Raw genomic sequence first — 24,062 nt, 5'->3', positions numbered from 1 at the left:
CTCTATTGTCTCCGGCCATCGGTGTGATCTTACACCGACACACCGCGTCCTCATGGAATTAGTATTATACAGAATAAAGTTCTATAACTTCTAATTGTCACATCAGAAATTGAAGAGGAAAACACTGACACTTCCGGAGCACCTGAGATCACTCCAAGATTTTGGTGGGGTCCGTGTTGCTTAGTCTTTTAGTTTTCTATGTTGTGTCTTCTATACTATTATTTGTCTGTTTGCCTTTTTTTATTTTTAGTCGTGGCGTTGTCAGTCTATTTTCTATTTATGAGTTTGACTCTCTCTCTGGTATCTTTCGTCCCTCTTAAGAGAGGGTATTTTAATTAAGATATAAACCAGTCACCAATGATTCACGACAAGTCCTTTGAAAAAAGCACTCTAAAGGTATTGTCTGAAAATTGGAAACCCATCCCCTTTTTATGAATAAAATCCCATAACTCGGTAACGTAAAATCTAAAATTAACCTAAGTTTCATGACAACTACTCGACGCATTTTGGGATGTTGTCAGAAAAAAGGAAAATTCATCCTTTTTAATGTATGAAACCCCTTAACTCAAAAATATAAAATATAAAATATACAGAAATTGAAAGGGAGCTAGCGCTCATAGGACGGAAGACAGTACGGACAGGAGTATACCATAATTCGTTTACGTAAACGGGTGTATACAAAGGGGAAAACCGTGGTCTAGTGGTTGGTGTATCAGACTACTAACACAAACGATCCTATTTCGATTTCTGTTTCGGGATGAAAGATTCAGGGACTGAATTTTCGCCTCTCCCTTGACACCATTTGCGAGTATGGTCTTAAGGAAACGGTGATATTCCGTCGGAAGGGGACGATAAATGGCTGACCCGTGTTTATTATAAACTCATTATAGATACCAGGATTACAATTTTAAAGGAGTAGGTTCACTAACTAGTGAAAATGGCCCCATTCTAAAAAAAGTTTCTATTGTGACTAAATTGTTGTATGTGATGTATGAAGCATGAAAACACATGAAATTAACAAATAAATCCATACATTTTCATTTTGGGGTAAATAATGAAAAAATCATTAAAAAACGCTGATTTCTGGAAAATAATTTTAATTTCTTAAATATTCAATTTCGATAATTGGTAGTTAGTTGAAATTAACACAAACTAACATGTCTTAGTATTCAGACAAAATTTTTGGACTTATTTGGGAATTTAACCTAATTTTTGGGAGAAAAAGATGAAAAAATCCTAAAAAATCACAGATTTCTGGAAAATATCCTTATTTTCTTAAATATTGACCACTATGAATTCATTTCAAGTGAACATTATCAAAAAATTACCTGCAAAGAAATTGAGACACAATTTTCGTACATATTGTGCTATTCAACTTCATTTTTTGGGGAAAAAGCCAAGAAAATATTCAAAAATCACTGATTTCTGGAAAATTATTTAAACTTTTTAAATATTTAATTTTGATAATTGGTTGTTAGTTAAAATAAAGTCAAACTAACATTTCATAATATTCGGACTCAATTTTGGATTTATTTGGGAATTTAACCTCATTTTAGGGGGAAAAGTTGAAAAAATCATAAAAAATCACAGATTTCTGGAAAATATTTTTATTTTATTAAAAATTGAATACTATGAATTCATTTCAAATGAACATTATCAAAAAATTACTTGCTTAAAATTCAGAAACAATTTTTATACATATTGTGGTATTTTACCTTATTTTTGGGGAAAAAGTTTAAAAAATATTCAAAAATCACTAATTTTTGGAAAATATCTATATTTGTTTTAATATTTATTTTTAATATTGGTTGTTAGTTAAAATGAAGTCAAACTAACATTTCATAATATTCGGACTCAATTTTGGACTTATTTGGGAATTTAACCTCATTTTAGGGGGAAAAGTTGAAAAAATCATAAAAAATCACAGATTTCTGGAAAATATTTTTATTTTATTAAAAATTGAATACTATGAATTCATTTCAAATGAACATTATCAAAAAATTACTTGCTTAAAATTCAGAAACAATTTTTATACATATTGTGGTATTTTACCTTATTTTTGGGGAAAAAGTTTAAAAAATATTCAAAAATCACTAATTTTTGGAAAATATCTCTATTTGTTTTAATATTTATTTTTAATATTTGGTTGTTAGTTAAAATGAAGTCAAACTAACTTTTCATAATATTCAGACTCAATTTTGGACTTATTTGAGATTTAACCTCATTTTAGGGTGGAAAGTTGAAAAAATCTTTAAAAAATGCAGATTTCCAGAAAAATATTTTTATTTTCTTAAATATCCACAACTATGAATTCATTTCAAATGAACATTATAAAAAAATTACCTTCCAAAAAATTGAGAAATATTTTCATACATATTGTGGTACTCAACTACAGAGGGGGGAGGAGTTGAGAAAATATTCAAAAATCACTGATTTCTGGAAAATATCTATAAATTTTTTATATTGATTTTCTGAATTAATTTTTGAGTGAATTTTATCAAAAAACTAAGGCTAAGTTCCATACAAGTTTTAGTTTAAACTCATTTTGGGAGGAAAGTTAAAAAAAAAATCATACATTTTGTATAAGTTGGGAAAATGTTCTTATTTTTTTTTTTTTTTTAACTTTTTCAAATATTGAGTAATTGATTTAATTTCTAGCTAACAATATCACAAAGTAACTGTTCTACAACTTTCAAAGTTAATATCATACACATTCTAGTATTCATCCCATTTTGGTGAAAAAGCAGAAAAAAATCATACTTAAACTCACAGATTTCTGGAAATATGTTTGATTTAAAAACAAAGAAATGTCTGAAATAAACCTGAACCAAAACCTGAATCATTCTTAATACTTTGATTAACCAGAGCAGTACATAATTTTAATGTGTTGTGAAATTATTATTGAGAAGAAATGTATCTTACTGAGACAAAATCCTGTTGAAGCAGAACATAAGTAAATGTGAGTTCTTGTCATGAGCAAACTCTATATCTTTTATACACAATAAAGTTAATATATAGACATGTATATGACATTAAATAATTTGGACACAGTACAAGTTTATTCCTCGATCACAGAGCCAATACTCTCCGTTTCCGACTCTGAACTATCAATAGTTTCTGGCAAGTTTTTTGCGTCGCTCAGGTACGTGTTCCAATCTTTTACACCATATGATGTTGTACCTGCATTCCTAGCACTGCTTAAGTACCATATTATAGAAGTTATATGGGCACAAACACCTACAACACGTGCACCTGCACGACATGTGCAGTACCACGAATTAACTTCAGATTCAGAATATTTAATCCATACAAAGTACTTCTTAGACGACACATGACGACTCTGTATTCTAATCCTAAGTAGGTCAGGAGCATCCTTATGGAAACATATTTGTGAATCTCCTTCCATATATTCCTGAATGTAGGATGGTGAAAGCTTGAGTTGATAAACTCCACAAGTAAGTGACCTCAGTTGCTCATCAGTTAATTGTGGAAAGGGAATGTCGCTGTCCTGTATTGGCTTCCACTGCACCGTCCCTCTTTGCAGGTTGTTCTCCTCAACATATGCTTTCAAGGTATTAATCTACAATAAAAAGTAATTTTTGCATTGATATAAGTAAGTTTGAATACTAATTTTGCAATAAGGGTACAATATGTACAAGACCCAAAAAAAAGATAGTTATCTTGCTTATCAAAAGTTTTAAGATAAAAGAATGCATGTATCACTTAAGCTTTTGGTCAATGTTTATAAATACTGTCACATGTAAATGTAGATAAGTCATTGATACACCAACTTAGTTGAATTCAACTTGCTGGAAGAAGCTATACCATAAGAAAACTGTCTAGTGCAACTGTATCATATGTATTCAGCATAATGTTAATCCCTATGTGTCTGTATACCTCTGTATCATCAAAGAATTTTTCAAAATAAAATATATAAAATGTATATATATATTTAACAATAGTGGTCATTGACTAATGAACGTGAGGACATGGTCATATAATGCGTGTAGACTGTCATGTAATACCTTTAAACGTGCATAAATATAGCTGATATTGCAGACCTGTTGATTGTTTTATGTTAGAAATAAACCTAATCATGCTAATAGCAAAAACTTAAAAAATATAATACCTCTGTAGACTTTTGCTTCATTTGAGTTGCTAATTCTATATCTTCATCTTCATTTACTGCTTTGCTTAGAGGTGGAAGATATTTGTTTGAAATTGCACAAACTATGCGAATGTAGTCACCAATGAACGGCACCTGGTTTGTTGGAAGAACTCTGTCCAAGTATCTGAAATTCTTAATTCTGGCATTTGCTGACTCTACTACCCATCTTATCTGAAATGAATCCATTGAAAATGAAATTATTGTTTATATATATATAATTGATTAAGTTATTATGACTAAAGATATGTGTATATATACATTATAGTCACACAATCTTCATCATACTATATAAACAGAACATTTACAGCCGATTTCCTTCAGTGTGGAGTCATTGTTAGGTCAGGTAAACTACCCTCCTTTAGGAGTATACAAGTCCAGCAGATAACCACGAATCTATCTGTTTGTTGGACAAGGTTACTTTGAAAGGAGGCTAGTTTGCCTGACCTAACAATGACTTGAAGGTTCAGCTAACAAGGAAGCTAACCAAAAATATTACCTTTGACTTCACACTCAATGAAATTGGCTGTAACAAAAAATTGTATGTTCTTGTTGCTAGAATAAAGATAATCCCTAAACATGCTTTATGTGGGTATGGATGTGCTGTCCTTCATTTCTGTATTGTTCATTTTTTGCTAATTTTATTTTCTTAAAAAACGGTGGTTATTCCGTTTTCACTTGATTTCTGTATAATGCATATTTTTTTTTCTGTAATCAATATTTTTCAACCGGATTCTTTAATTTTTTGCATAGTAATTGAATATTCTTTGTATTTTTAAAACCCGCTGTTCTCTATCACTTATATTTTTGACCTATTGGCGGGGGGGGGGTTAGAACCCCCCCCTTTTTTTTACCGATCAATGCATTTGAATGGGGACATTTAGCTGGAACCCCCCCCTTTTATCCTGGGTTAGAAACCCCCCCCCCCTCTTTAAAATGGCTGGACCCGCCCTTGATCTGACAGCATTGGCTAAACATCACATGATCTGTCAGATCATGCTTATTTTTTATTTCATATGTTATGCTGTAACGCTATTGTATCAAATTAGAGGGACGTTATGATGTAACACCACTGTGTGTCTAAGATTAGAGGGAGGCTCCAGTTCAACCAAATATGTTAAACCACACTGTCACTGTATATAAATTATGTGTACCTGTCCCAAGTCAGTAGCCTGCATACACTTTGGTTGTTGTTGCTTGTAGCTGAATTTTATATTACAGCTACTTTCCTAGTGCACGTAAAGCAAGACTTTGTTTAGCTTGCTTGCTTTGTTTGAATAGCGTACAATTGTAATTGGTAAAACGTCCAATCAAACATTTACTGACATATATGTAATTATGTATACAGGTTAAATATATATTGTTTAAAGATGTCAATGTTAACTACAAAGCTTGAATTAACGTTTAAACAAACAGAGCAAGCAAGCCTACCAAAGTTTTACTTTACAAGCATTCGGAAAATAGCTGTATTACTCAACAAATTGTTTTGTTTATCCATGTGGACATTACTTTATCTTGACCTTTTTTTCAATCTATAATTTTTTGATTTACATACTAGTATTTTGAATATAAATAAAAGTTAAAGACTCTTGACTTTTAAAATCAACAATATATGTATGATATTTTACCTTAGTCACCATTCGGCTAGTATTAGCATCAGCATCAGACATCTGCTTTTCCCCTTTCTTCATGAATGTTGGCATAGCTGCTTTGATACCAAGCTCCTCTAATAAACTAATTGAATCCCTAAAGCCTCTGTCCACAACAAATATATCATTTTCGTTAACAAAACTTTTGATGTCATCAACGTTACATTTCATCATGTGATTTAGAATTGAGGCGTCATTGTTTCTGGATAAGTAAGGACCAAGAATAGAAACAAAATGGCCAGTTGTTGAAACAACGACCATTGGTTTTACAAGTGGTCTGGACTTATGTAGGCTGAACGATTTCCTTTGAAAAGAAAAATTATTGCTCTTCTGGATATAGATATGTAGGACTCAAATCTATGGCGGGTTCCAAATCTATGGCAGATTCCTAATCTATGGTAAATGTGACGTAACAAACGTCAAACAATTCAAATCTATGGCAGATTTTTGTTTTTATTTTCTCCAAATCTATGGCAGATCTTTCAAATGCGTCACAAGTAACCAACGCAATATTGCGTCGCCGTCGCCGCCTCCGCCAACGATGGCAGAACCCATTGAATTGAACACCATGTATAGATTACTTTTTGTTATTTGTCAAATGTTAATCAAAGACAGATAATAATATGTAACAAGGGGCTCACCGATTTTAACAAACAAATGCACATGGTCACACTTTCCACTTTAATTAAGATGTGGCATTTTATATAGAGGAGGGACAATATGTGCTGTACCGTCCAAATTCCGCAATGAAGGAAGGCATCGTTGTTTTTAGTAGTGGATAGTTTAAGAAAGGGGTTATAGTAACTAATCAAACGTCTACGACTAACAAAGTATATTAAGTGAGAGATGAATTTTACAATATACTACTTTGACTTAAATCGTCATCAGTTAAAAAAGTAAATATTATTTGAAAAGTCAAACTGTTTAATTCTTTTTATTAAAAGTGCTTTCTTGTTTGTTTTAAAGTTATTTCAATATTTACTAGTTAATTTAATAATTGGATTAAACAGGTACCATACACAGATTAGGACATGCTTATTTGTTTCCGGGGCACATCATTTTAATCATGAAGTCTGTATTATAGTATAATTCACTTATACAATAAGAATGACCATTATGGAATGTTTTATAGACATGCTTCCGTTTAGCTTACATTTCCACTTGTTTAAGAAAAGTCATTGATCGTATATGTACTGCCTTGTTCTCTATTTCCACCAAATCTGCCATAGATTTGGAAAAAACAAAAATCCGCCATAGATTAGGAAATAACAAAACTTGCCATAGATTAGGATTTTAAAAAATCTATCATAGATTTGGGATAGCATGACGTCATATTTACCATAGATTAGGAATCTGCCATAGATTTGGAACCCACCATAGATTTGAGTCCTACAGATATAAGTACCATCCAATACAAGTATCATATTATCATCATCAGCATCTAGAAGTGTCTTTGCCAGCGGTCTGGTGTGGTCCTTTATAATTTGCCCAGGTGTTATACTTTCAAAACCAAGATACAATGGTACAAATGATCTCATTAACGCTTGTCTTACAGTATTGATAGCTCTTCGTATACTTGAAATGCTGACCTTGAAGAGGGTTGACACGAGTTTATTAGACAATGCACACTTCATTTTAATCAAGAATAAGCCAACTGATGTCTTTGGAGTACGAGAAGGAGTACTTTTGATATGTAATAATACATGCAAACATATATCTTCAAATTGTTGATGGGAAAGTCCTGTCAAGTTTTTGCAGTCAGTTTCACAAATATTATCAAAGTCTATCTTGTTTTGAGTTTTTTGGCATGTCTCTCTCATGTGTGTCAATAGCTTAACAATAGATGTTCTGTTAGATGACGAGTTTTCAGACTTTGACATTATATCAAAACACTCAGTTTTAAGAAACCCATTTTCCTGAAAGTGAGAAGAGCAACACCTTGCTCCCGCTGGTATTAATATATTACCATCAATAAATGCTTGAAAACGTGCATCAGATGATACCACAAGAAACTTTGGGCCTGGTTTTTTACACACAACACATCTTGCATGACTGTTTGAGGCACCTGGTATATTAAGACAAACAGACGGAGGACTTGAAAGCTGCTTTGAAGTTCTTGCAACTTTTGGAGGAATAAAGTCCTGATCACAGTCATCTTGTGTAGTCCTGGTAACTTTGATTGTTCTACTTTTCTGCATTGTAATATTTATGCATACAACCATTGCATATTATAGTGTTGTTCCGATGATCGGAATAAGTCGGAAATCAGTTGGTTGGGCCTGGCGATGTCGATAATCGATTGGGATTTTGTTCAATCGATTGTCGTTAAAGTTTCCGGACTTTTAGCTTGTCAACTTCCGGTCCGTTTACGGTTTGCATTTTATATGCGCAGTCAAACAAATAATAACAAAAATACAAGTCGATGACAATAACAATATCAAACATCCTTTAATTACCAATAACCAATTTCCTTCTTTATAAACTTGACAAAAGCATTGACTATACATATTTGCAGATTGAAGGAATGTTATTTAAGATTAATAACTTTGTATGAAATACTTTCCTTCAATACCGGTACTTGTTACGGTATTTACTTGTTACTTGAGAGCGTACAAATCATTCTGATTTTAGACAAAATAATTTATTTGCTTCATTAGAACGTATTGCAAATTGCCTTTTATTAATGTTTTATCCATTTGTACATAAAAAACGTCATATTCCTTTCCAAATTGCTTGCCAAACATCGTTTATTTTTGTAAATTTTCCGAAATTTGTCCGCCATTAATAAATATAAGAATCACGAATCGGATACGGTTCAACTATGTAATAATTCCGCATTCTTGCAATTATAAGTTCAGACGCACAATTGACAGAAAATAATGATCACAAAAATGAAAAAAAAATGCATTCTACACGAATTAACAGACTTTGGCTTAATCCCCTTTGTTTACTGTATATATTATAATGCAAATGCATTGTTTTATTTTTTTCTGTTAATTTTAAATTTCTTAAAGTTAAAAACTTAATATATCTTTTCCTAATTAGAAGCATTCAAATGTTTATACAGCTATGTTATTGAAATTTTATTGTGAGTTACACCATTGAAATTTAGAAATGTTAGTGTCACTGTTGGTAATTAATGTTGTAATTATGAGATAAAATATCTTTAATATGAATCGTGATTCTTATTAATTCATTGTTTCAACTGCTAAATAAATAATTATCAAAGGTACCAGGATCATAATTTAGTACGCCAGAATATGAAAGGGAAATAAAAGATCATAAATATGAATATATAAACTCTGCAATGATATGGATTATACACATTAGACATGTACAATGAGACTAAATGCATGATTTCATTTAAAACAAAAGGGCAAGGTATTATGAAGCGATTATAACCGATAGTCGGTTGGTTGCTGTCATCCGATTGTAATAGATAATCGGTTGGTAATTTCAACCGATTATCCAACACTAGCATATTATATCATTCTGTGAAATATTTGTAATAAACCATTTGTTTTGTAAAAGCCGCTTAACTGCTGGATTAATACTTTTTCTTTCCTTTGGCTTTGTTCTTTTACTGCAAACAATGCAGTTGTAATGCTTAACCATTCTAAAATGATGAAGAAAAAAAATTGTTAGAAAATGCATATATGCTAACATGTCAAAAGGAAGACATTCAGGGCCAATTAGGAAAAAAATCATTTCTATTTTAATCAAAGAACTTTAGTGAGCAAGCTCACATACCCCATGTACGGAAGCCGGTAAGTGTCAGGGTGGAGTTTTTATTTTAAGTCGTTATAAAGACTTAGTTAACTTGTTATAACGACTTAGCTTATGTAACTCGTTTTTACAAATTAGCTAACCTTTTATAACGACTTAGCTAGTCTAGCTCGTTGTAACGATTTAGCTAGTCTAACTCGTTTTAAAAACTTAGCTAAGTTATTAGCACGACTTAGATTACCTATCTCGTTATAATAACTTAGCTAACCTGTTTTATATGACTTAGCTTACTCGTTTAAACCACTGAACTAACTTGTTATAATGACTTATCTAGTTTTACTCGTTGTAACAACCAAACTAACTCGTTATAACAAGTAAGCTATGTCGTTTAAATGACTTAGCTAACTTGTTAAAATGACTAAGTTCACGACTTAGCAGCTGACTTGTTATAAAAACTTAGCTAATCTAACTCGTTGATAACAAGTAAGGTAAGTAGTTTAAACGAGTAAGCTAAGTTGTTTCAACCAGTTAGGCAAGTCTCTTAAACGAGTTAGCTTAATTGTTTAAACGAGGAAGCTAAGTTGTTTTAACGAGAGAGATATGTTAAGTCGTTAAAACAACTTAGCTAAGTCGTGATAAAGACTTTATCACGACTTAAAAACAAAACTCCACCCTGACACTAACCGGCTTCCGTACCAATGTGCCCTCATATTGTACACATTTAAATTCAAGTTTGGATAAAATCATACAAAAAGGTTCTATAAATCTACTAATTGTTCATAAGTCCCCAATCTAGAAAAATTGACGAAATAACGAATTTCTGTAAAGGTCTGTTTAATCCAAACTTTCGTGGTTAATACGAACAGCCACTGCAAATAGCATTACAGTGTTGAGTAAAGCTGACAAAATATGAAGGTATTTTTTATGTATTACATATATATATATGACAGACCGTGACCGGACTGACGGACGGACCAGTCTAACACAACACGACTACACAACTTTTTTTACCATATGTTGATTTGAATTGGGGTGATTTCTACAAAACACACGCAAGACAGTAATTCAAGACTACCATTTTACGAAAGGGTGGGATGGGTCCTAATAAAATACCACTCAGTTTTTGTTTTTAAAGGCTGTTTATTTTTTATGAAAATATGAGGCCGATTTCCATAGTTAGTGAACCTACTCCTTTACGCCAGACGCGCGTTTCGTCTACAAAAGACTCATTAGTGACGCTCGAATCATAAAGAATTTTAAAGGCTAAATTGAGTACGAAGTTGAAGAGCATTTAGGACCAAAAATTCCAAATACAGCTATAAGGTAATCTATTCCTGAGGTAGAAAAGCCTTAGTTTTTCAAAAATGCAAAGTTTTGTTAACAGTTAATTTATAATTATGAACATATCAATGATAACTCAAGTATACACAGTACACGAATGCCCCACTCGCACTATCATTTTCCATGTTCAGTGGACCGTGAAATTGGGGTTAAAACTCTAATTTGGCATTAAAATTAGAAAGATCATATCATAGGGAACATGTGTACTAAGTTTGAAGTCGATTGGACTTCAACTTCATCAAAAACTACCTTGACCAAAAACTTTAACCTGGAGCGGGACAGACGGACGAACGGACAGACAGACAGACAGACAGACAGACGGACGGACGAACGGACGGACGAACGGACGGACGGACGAACGGACGCACAGACCAGAAAACATAATGCCCCTCTACTATCGTAGGTGGGGCATAAAAATAAGGCCGTTGCAAAAGGATTGACTCATCGATTGACACGAAGCACAAAAAGCAACCACCCTTTAGAGACACAAAAACAGTCTTAGACTACACGCATTAACCATGTGTACTCAAAGCTGGTAGTTCAAAGCAAATCTCAATTAGTGCATGATAAATTAATAAATATTAATATGTTCTCAGACTAATTATAAAAGACTTACCTCTATCTACGTTGATACCTCGCTATGTGCCATTATGAACCGACAGGTAATCGATAATTCACACCCCTCTGACCTGCACAACACAATTTATTATACTTCACGTTAAAATGCCATATTTTGATTGGCTAATACGAGGGTGTCATTTTACTCTATCACATAGCTGAGAGGGTGACAATTTTTTTGAATGTTACCCTCTCGTCTCAACCAATCAAAAATCGACAATTTAAAGGACAATGGATTGAATTTACATCAAGTAGTTGAATACAATGCTTAAGTTTGACGTTTTGGATCAAATTTTATTATTTAACTGTCAAAATAAAAAAAACCAACATCTTGTTGTTTACATTTCTAATACTCGTAACGTTGTTATGTACGTGACGTCATAGAAAATCCTTTTGAAATAAAATTTATCTGTAAAAGACAAAAATGGTAGGACGTTTAGTATAATAAATTAAATAACACATAGCTGAGAGGGTGATAGAGCAGATTGGTACCCCTTGAAAAAGCATTGTCAACCTTGGCTTCGCCGCGGTTGACAATGTTTTCTCGGGGTACCAATCTGCTCTATCACCCTCTCAGCTATGTGTTATTTATATAATGTTTATACTTTCACTTTTTAAACGAAAGATTCCTGATACTACTGCTTTTTTCACAATTTCACGATAAAATGAAAATGTTTTTAATAGTCCCTCCTTTTTTGTATATAAAAAATGATTTTTTCACACTCTGAATAAATACATGGTTGCATGTTATGATGCTCTAAGATCTAAATGTATGTTACATATGTTGCGTGTCTTTTATACTTTACTATTTGCATAAGATAATATTCAAATTTGAATATCTTTAAATTATAAAGTTACAGTTAGTTTGTTTGAACATTGATAAAGGAAAACATTTAAACAATGATAATGGTTATTACAAAACAGTAGGTTCCCTAAGTAAAAATTACATAACGTAAAGTCTGGTATGTTAAACCAAGAAGTTTTATATTTCATTTTAATTCCATGGTTATACTTTAATGAAGATTATTTAGTGACAATGAGAACCCCTGGTCATTCAATGTCTACAAAATTCCTGCATAATATAAAAAATAATTGAGGGATCAGAGGAGGATGTCTAGACATCGTCCTGTGTCTTTTGACCAGATTTTTTGACGATGTCAACAATTTAAGCCCTTTATTTTGGGAAAATCTTTTGATACCATCTGGGAAAACTTCTAGTCTTCTATGTTTACCCTCCGTAAATATAGAAGACTAGAATTTTTTTCCACATTCCTGTTGGTCTCGTGTGTATCTTTATATCAATACTAACCTATATAATATAAAGAAGATTGCGAGATCAGGGATGGGTTCTAGACATCGGTCTGTGCCCTTTGATCTGATCTTTTAGCTGAAAAGTAACAATTTATAATTAAGCCCTTTTTAGATATCAAAGATGACCTTACTATGGAAAATACTTTTTGATACCATCTGTATATATACGTAGTCTTAAACTTCTTTAAAATTTATGTACATTGCTTAACCAGGGGTCTAACCGTCATTTAAGCGGTCTCCGGTAGGTTTTCTATACATATTTCGAATATCAAACTGGCACTTTGATCCCTCCGTTAACATAGAACACAAGAAGTTTGGTCTCGTACAATATTAAGGTGATTGAGAGATCAGGGAGGGGGTCTCAGCGCCATTTAAAAGATCTCTTGTATGTGTTTTCACTATATGGGTCATTTTCAAAAAATGTCGAATTTTGAAATTGAAAAATTTATTAAAAGTTACTTATTCAAACAACCTAAAAAGTACAGGTATAGGGGGAGGGTTGAGATCTCACAAACATGTTTAACCCCGCCGCATTTTTGCGCCTGTCCCAAGTCAGGAGCCTCTGGCCTTTGTTAGTCTTGTATTATTTAAATTTTAGTTTCTTGTGTACAATTTAGAAATTAGTATGGCGTTCATTATCACTGAACTAGTATATATTTGTTTAGGGGCCAGTTGAAGGACGCCTCCGTGTGCGGGAATTTCTCGCTACATTGAAGACTTGTTGGTGACCTTCTGCTGTTGTTTTTTTCTATGGTCGGGTTGTTGTCTCTTTGGCACATTCCCCATTTCCATTCTCAATTTTATTAAAGAACAACATATTAAAAGATGCAATCTTAATAATGTCATACATGAATATCTTGAAACATTTTTTGATAGGTCACTGGTACAATATTTTGTCTCTCCTGTTACCATTTTCAAAAGAAATTTTGGGTTATTAAGAAAAGGTTTAGATAAAATTTTAAGCTTGTTTTACGTAGCCAATTAGATGTTTTTCAAGAGAATAAACTTCTATATATATTCATTCTGTAAAATAATAGATTGTTTGCCAATTTTCCAGGTTGTACTGAAAAATGCCTCTAAAAATTGGTTTTCAAAGGTTGTAAAAATTACCACCAGTAATGCAATAATAGCAATTCATATTATTCGGAATTTTTTTCTCTCTTTCAAATAAACCCAACATCAAGTAAATCCCTCATAAGTTAGTTTACTTTTCTCTTTATTTCATTGGAAACAGGAACGTACGTTTATGATATATCAATTTATAAAAGTCTATCGATCCTCTTACCTTTTTGTCTATCCTGTTACCGATATAACTATTGCACCTGCAAATGCTTAATTGGGAAGAATAAGACGTTATAACTTTAAGATGAGTTCAAACAACGACATATTTCGTTCCTTTTGCAACTATATGTTAAGATTATTTTTTTGACGACGTTTCCAATTGTCTATCCTGTTACTGTAACCATAGCAACCATAGTAACAGGATAGACATAACAGGATTGACAAAAGTGATTATGGTTTTCTAATGTGAATTTGATTTTCAACACGTTATTTTACTTTTTACAAGTATACTGTTGGTGTAATTAATCAAAATTGTTGGTACATGTAACAGCATAGACATGAAAAAAGTACCCTCTATTTTTTTTCACTAAATGTCTTAAAATTTCTTTTCTCTACACTGTCGTTCAAGAAACGTGGTGTTTCAAGTGTAAAGGTAAATTTGCACTTTTGAAATCAACATTGACTGATTTGATATTCATAGGAAGAACAATATCACGGCTGATTTCAGTAGCGGTAACAGGATGGACATGAACCTCCCGTACGCTGATTGAATTTAGTTTGTAGATAAAATGTTTCATAAAATGATTAAGAAGCTACGACTTTTCGTTAGAGTAATTATTAACGTTCTAAAAAAAAAGTCCCTTTTGCAGATATCAAGGCGATCAGAAAATCGGACAAAAATCATGTGAAATGTGTTTTATCTGACACTGTTCGCACACAGATACCCCAAACTTTGAAATCGGACTTAAATACATTTTCATCTTATCAAAATAGATGTAAATCGTGTTTATAATCGATGTTCTGAATTATAAATCCGACAAGCTTTCATTTAAACCATTACAACTGAAATTTCCATTAGATAGAAATACAAAATTTTAGCATGGGTGTACTGAAAATTCGACATCTTTTGAAAATGAACCATATATTTCTTTTTAGTTTGGCTTTCCATAACTATTTCTATTTATATTTTTAAATGCTACTAGAGTGATCGTTTTTTATATTTCTAGAAATATATCATATATAAAAGTTTATCTTTGATGTCGTTGTTGTTGATAAAAATCTATATTTTATGAATGTGCGATTTACACTGAACATGATGATGACGTATTTGAAGACATCGATCGATACTTAATAATAGCTTGAACATGTTGTAAGGGTAAAAAAAACGATTTCCTACTGTTGCATCTTACAAGTATCACTCTTTTAAATATGCATGATATGAGTATCAAGCTTTTAATGATTTTAAATATCTTAATACGGATGATTTTAACTAAATTTGAATATCGAACAGACTTATAGCAGCCGGTTGGATATTGAATATCGAATATTCAATGAATAACGAACTTCACATAATACAGAAAAATATTATACTATTACCATGATTACAGATGGAAATGTTTAACTATCTGTAGTGTAATAAAAGTGAAATAGATGTAAACAAACATATTGTGGTGTGCAGGTCATACTAGTGTGTAGTATTGATTGTATAGAGTAGTCTGTTAAAATGGCACAAAGCGAGATCACAAGGAGGAAAAAGGTAAGTAACGTGATGTATGCATTTATTAATATCAGTTTTGTACTACATTTCAGTAAATATGGTAACTTGGAGTACTTTAAGATCGATCTTTGTGACTATATAGTCTTAGTCATATTATTGTTAGTTGCACAGCAGTGTGCTTCGTGTCAATCGATAGATCAAGCCATTTCCAACTGTCTGTTATCTTTGTTTTTGTTTATTTCCTTATTATTAATCTGGCCCTTATTTTGGTGTAATTATATTGCTTTTCGTCTTTTTTTTATCGTAGCCTTTTATGACTATGAAGTTTGGGGTTTGTTTATTTTTAAAAGCCGTGCGTACCATAAATTATATCCACGTCATTTTGAACTATTATATGGCAATAGCTATAGTGCTCTCATTGGAAATCATGAAACAATTTGTAAGGGTTTATTCAACCTATGCCAATTTTACATTTTGAAATTTAGGTATAAAATTGTATGAAAAAATGTTGGCATAAGTTGAATAATTTGTATTATAAAGTGTTATAAAAACATAATTCTAATATGACGTGCTTCTTATTCATGCCCTAAATCCAATAATTTGTTTCTGCACATGCGTACATATTGACTACTGCAAAATAATGAATTTTATCAAATTAGCATGCATTTGATATATTTCATGAACTTAAAACACTCTCAAACTCTTAAATGATGCACATGTTGTTACTAATTCATTTATTATGACTGTAATGAGTTGCATTCCGAAATTGACATAATTGACCTAGATACGACAACTGTTCATGCTGGCTGTTCAAAAACTCCTCCCTCTGGAAAATCACAGTGCCAGCTGTTTGCTTCTTTACAAACAACAAAGGGAGGTTCATGGAAGGGCCAATGCAATCGCTTTACCCTTATACACATCGGACATAGAAATTACCTTAATTGTCCTAATCAGAATCGAAATAATTGATGCAAGCTATACTTTATTGGTTGTTTTAACATGCGGAGGCATTATATTCGTGTTATTTTAGCCCTCACTAACGCTCGGGCAAATATAATCACGAATATAATGCCTACCCATGTTAAAACAACCAATAAAGTATAGCTTGCATCAATTATTTCTTAAATTAATAAGGGGCTAATCAATTTACAACCAGTTTAAACCTACCGTTAAAGTGTACTCAATATACAAAATCTTTTAAAAAGTGTACTCAATATACAAAATCTTTTAAAAAGTGTACTCAATATACAAAATCTTTTACGAGTACAAGTGAAAATGTAGGTATAATTGTGTGTGTTGATGATCACTATTTCATATAGGAATTAGTTTAAAATTAATATAATCAAGGAGGTTATATTAGAAGGAGAGTGAACACTCTGCTTGATACATAATTAGCATCCCCAGGATAGCAGTTCGATCAGAGAAAAATGATAAAATTATAAAGAAACCGACATGTTTTTCACCCACTTGACATGGCCGTCTGATGTACCGGGCTGTTATCGCGAGTAGTTCGGACTATTAGATAAATCGCATATGTCAAGTGATTGTTATCAGTGACTGGGTCATTAAAGTTCAGGTGTATTTTTAGTTACAGTGCTATGCATAGGTGTTTATGATTTGGAAAAAGATTTGACGCGCAATCAGTTCAAAATCAACCGTCTGTCTACGGTGAAAAAAGATAAAGAAATGACAAAGTTATGAGGGTTTAAAGGAAAGTTAGTGAGCGATTTTTATTCAACACTACATTGCTTTAAACAAAGATTTTCTAGAATTGGTAGGTAATAATCATAGAAAATATACGAATATGCAAAGTACTATAGTTACGGTGACCGGTAACGACCGGAAGGAATATTTGCAATTGAAACCTAGAGAAATTTATCGGGAACATCGTAAAAGCAGAGACATATATGTGTATATATGTCTCTGGTAAAAGTGACTTTCTGTTATGACTGTTGATATTAACATTGACGGCAATGAGACGGATATTCGTTTTATTTCTATTGGTAATAAGTTTACTTTTAACATAAAATTTTAATTTTTAATTACTAAATAAAAAATATCACAAAAAATTTGATTAACATTTCAATAATTGTATATCCGGTCAGTTTAATATGACACCTCGGGTGTTTCCGTTCTTACTCGGGTATGTAATTAGGACAAAATCTCCCTCTGTGACAGAGTCGATCTCAACTAATTAACACCCACTTACAGAAAAGTTGGTAACATTTTATGTGTAATTATCGTCTTTCGTCCTCTCTCCTTCTAATATAACCTGCTTGATATAATGAAATAATGAGGGGAAAAAAAAAGAGTTTTATGGATTTTTATTAAAGGAACAATCATCTAGTCATATTAAATATCTATCAGTGTCATTCTCTTGAATAATATAAAATATATGATCAAAATATCAAATTTATATAAAATAGTTTTCTTCAAATACAATGACATAATACACTATTGAATCTCGTGTATTTAATAAATACTGACTCGTGTAAAATATCTATTATAAATGGTAACTATTAAAAATGTAATTCCAACACATACATAGAAGTAGACAAGTTTCACTAATTATATGATTGTCTCAAGAGTCATACTATATAATATGATATGATGCTGCATCCGCACAATCAAATGGTGCCATGTTATCCTTTGGTCTCGTGGGAAAGTTTCACAAAGATATCTCAGGGGTAAGACATGTCTTAGGATGGTTTTACGGTATATTCTAGTCCTGAGTGGGTTTCACAAAGTGGTCCTTTCTGACATTTTCTAAAGTTGGTCACAAAGTAAGGACTTTTTTTTAGTAATTTTTCAAATTATCTTATTAATAACTAAATTATCAATTCGGATGATGAAGTTCCAAATAAGAGACACAACATCATCATGTAACCACAGGGGCTTGTTACAATTGCCGGGTTTACTATCCATACGAACCCCTAAAAAAACACAAGGGAGGAAGCTAATTTGCGACAATGCTTCAAATTATTGTTGTAAATTTTTTTCTAAGACTTTCACTTACTTTGTGACCTGAATAAATATGTTCCCACTTGAATTATCTCTCCAATGACATATATTTGTTACCTTAAATAACCTCTATAACTATTGTAATCCATAAAACAAACTCGACATTTTTGAAATAGAACGAATCGAGGCCCTACATTTGAAAATGAAAGTACTAAAGCGACACCTATCGGAAAATATATTTTCGGCACTCTCGGGTGTTTACATAAATGTTATGCTTTTCGGAAGTCTACGGTATTTTTTATTACCATTATGTAAAAATTGGCGGGAATTATTAGGAGCATACTGTCTTTCGTCCTCATATTTCGGTAAACGCCCGAGAGAGCCGAAAATATATTTTCCGGTAGGTGTCGCTTTAGTACTTTCATTTTCAAATATAGGGCCTCGATTCGTTCTATTTCAAAAATGTCGAGTTTGTTTTATGGATTACAATAGTTATAGAGGTTATTTAAGGTAACAAATATATGTCATTGGAGAGATAATTCAAGTGGGAACATATTTATTCAGGTCACAAAGTAAGTGAAAGTCTTAGAAAAAATTTACAACAATAATTTGAAGCATTGTCGCAAATTAGCTTCCTCCCTTGTGTTTTTTTAGGGGTTCGTATGGATAGTAAACCCGGCAATTGTAACAAGCCCCTGTGATGCAACCATAAATCACACAACACAACATAATAAACAAAAACAAACACAGAGTACTTTAATGTTTACACTAAAAAAAAAAGTAAATTAAGGGCGACTGTACTGTCCAACTGGAAAGTCGCTGCCTGTAAATGAAGCAAAAAATCATTCTATTTAATATTTATTTTAAATTTTATATTGCAAAATTAATTAGATTATAAAAAAAATCTGTTGACGTATCATCATGATGGTATATTTGTATATTTTATTGCTTGTTGAAGTATGTTACATATTAAATTCAACAAAATAATGAACAAAAATTATCATAAAAAATTGCACCAATGAAATAGCTTTTTAACTCTTGTTTTCTTAAATTGTTGTACTTTAAAAGTGTTTAATTTCAGAAATTCAGTCTATTTTTTTATTATGAATTTTATATTTTTTCAGCAAAATTTTGCTAGTATCAAGGGTTCTATTTAACCGTTTTTGTCCTTTTAGAATTTTTTTAATTATTCATTTTTTTGTATGTACGGTGCAGTCCGGTGTATCCACGCACCTAAAACTTATGACTTCACTTCATTCAACTGATAAAACCTATAATTGGATATTTATATTGTGTGAACAAATTCATAACATACTTTTATTTCATAAAATCCTCTGCTTGTATGGTTTCATCCTAAGATCGATTTTCTGAAATGTGTGTCCAAAATTAGGGAAATCCCTGTTCTAAGAGTTTCTCCAATGTCCGGTGACTTCGCGCATGCCTTCCAAAAATAGATTATGTTAAATAACGTTACTACGAAATACACATGTAGCTGAGTTTGAACCAAATACACTGCTAAGGATGCAGAGCAAAAATTATTTCAATCTCATATAAGTTTGACTTAAATAAAACAAATTTTATCTGATGATGTATTTTTTTTTATGGAAATATTGCAAATCACGGGATTGCAGTTATTAATTAACTCTTGAATTTATCAATTTAATTCTTTTTCATTCCCAACAATAACAAGAACGATTTTGTTTGTGTTACTGTTGTAATGGCCTGACCATTAAGTTTAACCGACGATTGGGCTCAAGCAACAAGACTATCAGGTGCTGATAATTTATTCTCAAACCAATCTAACAAATGGTAAAAAGCTGAAAAATATAAATAAAATACAATTTTACAATGTGTTCAATTAATGTTATTATAACGAAATGTCAAAGGTAATTGATAGCACAGTATGTTGAATGCGAGAAAATGTTGTACTTTCAAGAACAGATAAATTCCAGGTATTTCACGGAGAAAAGGTTCAAATATGTAGAGAGCAATTTGAAGGGTTCAAATACAATGTTGTAGAATTAACTCACTCTGTGGTTAGCCACGAATTGTGTCCTAGATGACGTTTGTCCTTTGAAAAGTTCTCCAGAACTGGTATGACCTTGCAATGTTCGGTTTGAGATCCGTGTGAGCAGGGGAAAGGTAGCGATGATACAATGTTTTTACGTTCTTATAAGGTTAAAGATGAATAATCCTCCTAGACTGGAACACATAAATAGATTAAGAATATAATCAAACGAACTATATAAATTACGGAACGGTTTAACAGAATACTCCCCGTCTGATGTCTATCTGATATCACTTTTCCATAAATTTTTCGAATATGTATACAAGATTTACACAAATGAATTAATCCCAATATAAATTGAATATATACAGGTGAAATGTCCACTATTTCGTGTGAGAAATATCAGATCTCAACGATTTTTCACTATAAAGGTTCCTAATAAGTACGTTCCATGTGAAACTGGGTAAGCACAGTTTTTTGTCCTTTAGAAGAAGGGTGTCTCGGATGACATTGTTGTGTTCTGTAGAATGTTCTATTACTGCTGTATCGATAATGGGAACTGTTTTCTCCAACGTAGTTAGACGGCGATGACGATCGAAGATAGATCGAAGTATAACAAGAGTTAGTAGTTGGTTGTCTTCCGATTTGGCGATATGACACATCTTTGTGAGTATCAGACGAAATTAGGCGCTTCGTCATAACGTCCAATCCTGCAGATCTAGTCGCTCTATCTGTAGAGTGGCGTCCTCTATGTTTGATTTTGTCGTAGTAATGTCCAAGAAAAGGTGTTACTCTGTGACGATGTCCAGATAAGACTACTGGTTCCTTTTCACTTATATTCAAGTCAGATTTGACAATACTGCTTCCTCCTGGTAGTAGACGTTGCTCATGCAATGGCAGATTGAGATTGGCAAGAGGTCCTTCTTTCGGAATAGGTCTGTGAATGCTATTGATTTCCTCTCCATGAACTTTAGGTTCTGTTGATTTCGGATTGAAACTTTTTTTATCTATAGATTTTTCTATAGAAGTCACAGATTTTGCTTTTAGTGACGCGAGTGATGTCCCTTTAGATGAATTTGTGCGTTTAACAGGCTTGGTAATAGGTCCTGTACATTCAAGGGATTGCATTGAATGCGATTTAGCGACCTTGGCATTCGAATGAAAGTTTGTGTCGTTATACTGAACAACAATTGGATTCTTGTCCTTGACGGCTATTTCCGGTCTTGAGGCAAGACGTTGTTCTGATTCCGTGATTGAAACGTTAGTTATCTTTGTGTTGACTTGAATAGAAGTTTGCTTGTCAATGTATTTATTTCCAATTATGACCCAACCAAGTCTCAACTTTTGGGCAAATGGAGTTCGGGATGGTCCTAGGCGTTGTTCAAGGACGTGGTGTGCCTCTATAAGGTCCCTTCCAATAAGGAGAAGAATTTGACAACGTTCGTCTATTGGTGGAATGCTTCCTCTGAGTTCTTTCGGATGAGGATGATGCATTGCAACTTCAGGAATATTTTTACATTCAATTAATGTAGGCAGATCAAATTGTACGTCACTATGTACAGATTTTATGACGAAATCTTTTCCTCTTTTCCCGGAAGTAGCTACTCTGCCGGAGCATGTCGTAAGAGAGTAGTTTTCAGGTTTCTCCCGAACGTTAAACAGACTGAAGAATTCAGGCGAGGCAAGAGACCGGTTGCTTTGGTCGTCAATAATGGCGTACATCCTGATAATTTTGTTTGTCTTGTCCTTGTGGTACACGTCCACAGATAATTCTTGGCACAAGATTTCTCGCTCTTATGATCTTTGTAGATCTCTGTGCAGATCGAACTTACAGAGGTTAACTTTGTTTCAGCTGACTCTGTCTGCTCCCCGCTGTAGGCTTGTCTGGATGAGCTAAACTGGGAGCTTTCAGATTGTTGTGGTCTAGTGATGTGAAGTGCTGTGGTATGTCGTTCACTTCCACACTCGTTACAACTGATACTTGCGTTGCAGTCCCGACTTCTGTGTGTGGTTGACTCACAACACTTGTAGCACACATTGTTTTGTCTTAACAGTTCCTTGCGTTCCTCGATTGGTTTGGCTCGGAATGCTCGGCATTCATTCAAGGTATGCTTTGTTGTTGACTGCTGTCTTCAGTTTGCTGTTCAACAGCCGTCTTATGGACGTTGACTTTAGAGTACGTCTGAGGTGTGAACCTTGGCGTAGAGTCTTTTGTATTTGGTATTACTTTTGATCCAAAGATGAACCCAGGATCGTTCTTAATTTTGCTCATTTCCCTGATGAAGGCAGAGAATTCTGTGAATGGCGGAAAGGCAACTTCATATTTGGACTTGTATCTTGAAGCCCTTGTTATCCACTTTTCTTGGAGTCCGTATGGTAGTTTTTCCACAATAGGATTTATACCGGACGAAGAATCGAAATAAGCAAGCAAACATCCCAGCTTGGGATTTTCCTTGTGATATTCGATTTCTGATAGAATATCAGACAAGTCATAAAGACGTGCGTTATCTTTGTTCGTCAAGGTAGGAAAATTGACGAGTTTACTCGTGATAGAAGCTTCCAACATTTCTGGAGCACCAAATCGCTCATCGAGTCTTTGCCATAACCTCTGTAAGCCTCTAGTAGGGTTGTTGGCATTTGATGCCCTAATACTCATGTCATGTTTACCAGACTCTGGCCCTAGCCACTTTATCAGTAGGTCTATTTGTTCCGAGTCAGAAACTTGTAATTCGTCTATGACGTTTTTGAAGCTAGATTTCCATGTATGGAAGGATTCTGCCTGGTCATTAAAATTTGTTAGCCTGGAGAATAATAGGTCTTTGCGTAAAAGAAATCTAGTTATCTCCGACGTGGGATTGGTTTGTTGCTGGTATGCTACAGGGTTCTCTTCTATTACGCCTTGTTTTGGGTGTGAAACAGGGATCTCTTCTATAACGCCCTGTTTTCCTATGTTAGTTATTGTTCCCAGATCTGGGAATGCATTAACATCTAGTGACTTAGCACGTGTAGGCAAGACCTTAGGTGTTTGTGATGGCAAGTTCAGTGCCACAGATGGCACGAACGCTGGTGCTTCATGACTCAGCTCAATTTTAACAGGAATTTGTTTTTTCTTTTGAGGTCCTGTTACTTCCTTTACAGCAGTTGATACAGGAAGTTTATTGACGAAATCTTGCACACGCTGGAGCGGGTCTTCCTTTTCGTCAGGGAGATCGCTAACCGCTTGGCTATCATCGTATTCCAGGATACGAGCCTCGGCTTCTGCGGCTGCAGCTTCTCTCTGTGCTTCAAGAAGGTTAAATCTGGCTTTCAGCTCGGCTTTTTCACGGCCTACCCGTACGGCTTCATGTTGCATTTGAGCCTTCCTGTGCATAGCCTCTTGTTCTAATTGCACTTTACGTTGAGCGACTTGTTCCATTTCAGCCTTTTTACGTGTGGCTTCCTGTTCCATTTCAATTTGTCTGAACAGGGCTTGTTCCTCTAACATTGCTTCCTGTTGTAGGATAA

At 33.3% G+C, this 24,062-nt stretch overlaps 2 protein-coding genes and 1 long non-coding RNA gene across 5 annotated transcripts in view; 1 reads left to right on the top strand and 2 right to left on the bottom strand.

Annotated features, from left to right (window-relative positions):
- The window catches only part of LOC143078279 (uncharacterized), a 46,874-nt gene extending 35,285 nt beyond the window's left edge, over window positions 1–11,589 (bottom strand). Inside the window, exon 1 of the long non-coding RNA XR_012979151.1 lies at window positions 11,498–11,589. This is a non-coding gene — a long non-coding RNA (uncharacterized LOC143078279). The remainder of the gene's footprint in view (window positions 1–11,497) is intronic.
- Window positions 1–24,062, top strand: part of LOC143080168 (uncharacterized) — a 279,716-nt gene that overhangs the window by 239,185 nt on the left and 16,469 nt on the right. The window contains exon 1 of one of the 3 annotated variants that reach the window (XM_076255893.1): window positions 15,486–15,628. The exons of the other annotated variants lie outside the window; for them this stretch is intronic. Coding sequence (XP_076112008.1) covers window positions 15,596–15,628 — 33 coding nt within the window. The 5' untranslated portion in view covers window positions 15,486–15,595. Of the gene's footprint in view, window positions 1–15,485; window positions 15,629–24,062 lie in introns of those variants that run through there. 3 annotated transcript variants of the gene reach the window in all.
- LOC143080163 (uncharacterized) lies at window positions 2,385–6,152 on the bottom strand. The gene is made up of 3 exons (XM_076255889.1): window positions 5,794–6,152; window positions 4,130–4,339; window positions 2,385–3,580 (listed from the first exon to the last, which is right to left on the bottom strand). Exons 1-3 carry the CDS (start codon window positions 6,073–6,075, stop codon window positions 3,059–3,061), a joined length of 1,014 nt encoding a protein of 337 aa, XP_076112004.1. The 5' UTR covers window positions 6,076–6,152; the 3' UTR covers window positions 2,385–3,058.

Source organism: Mytilus galloprovincialis, chromosome 6 (assembly GCF_965363235.1).
Source record: "Mytilus galloprovincialis chromosome 6, xbMytGall1.hap1.1, whole genome shotgun sequence".
In the NCBI taxonomy this organism is placed as follows: domain Eukaryota; kingdom Metazoa; phylum Mollusca; class Bivalvia; order Mytilida; family Mytilidae; genus Mytilus; species Mytilus galloprovincialis.
This window is presented reverse-complemented; position numbering and strand designations above follow the sequence as displayed.

Excerpts from the sequence above, each read along its gene's own strand:
- LOC143080163 (XM_076255889.1), bottom strand. The coding sequence starts at position 6,075 with ATGGTCGTTGTTTCAACAACTGGCCATTTTGTTTCTATTCTTGGTCCT. Across the intron at positions 4,340-5,793 it reads CTAGCCGAATGGTGACTAAG|ATAAGATGGGTAGTAGAGTC; the intron begins GTAAAATATCAT and ends GATTCATTTCAG. Across the intron at positions 3,581-4,129 it reads TGAAGCAAAAGTCTACAGAG|ATTAATACCTTGAAAGCATA; the intron begins GTATTATATTTT and ends TTTTTATTGTAG.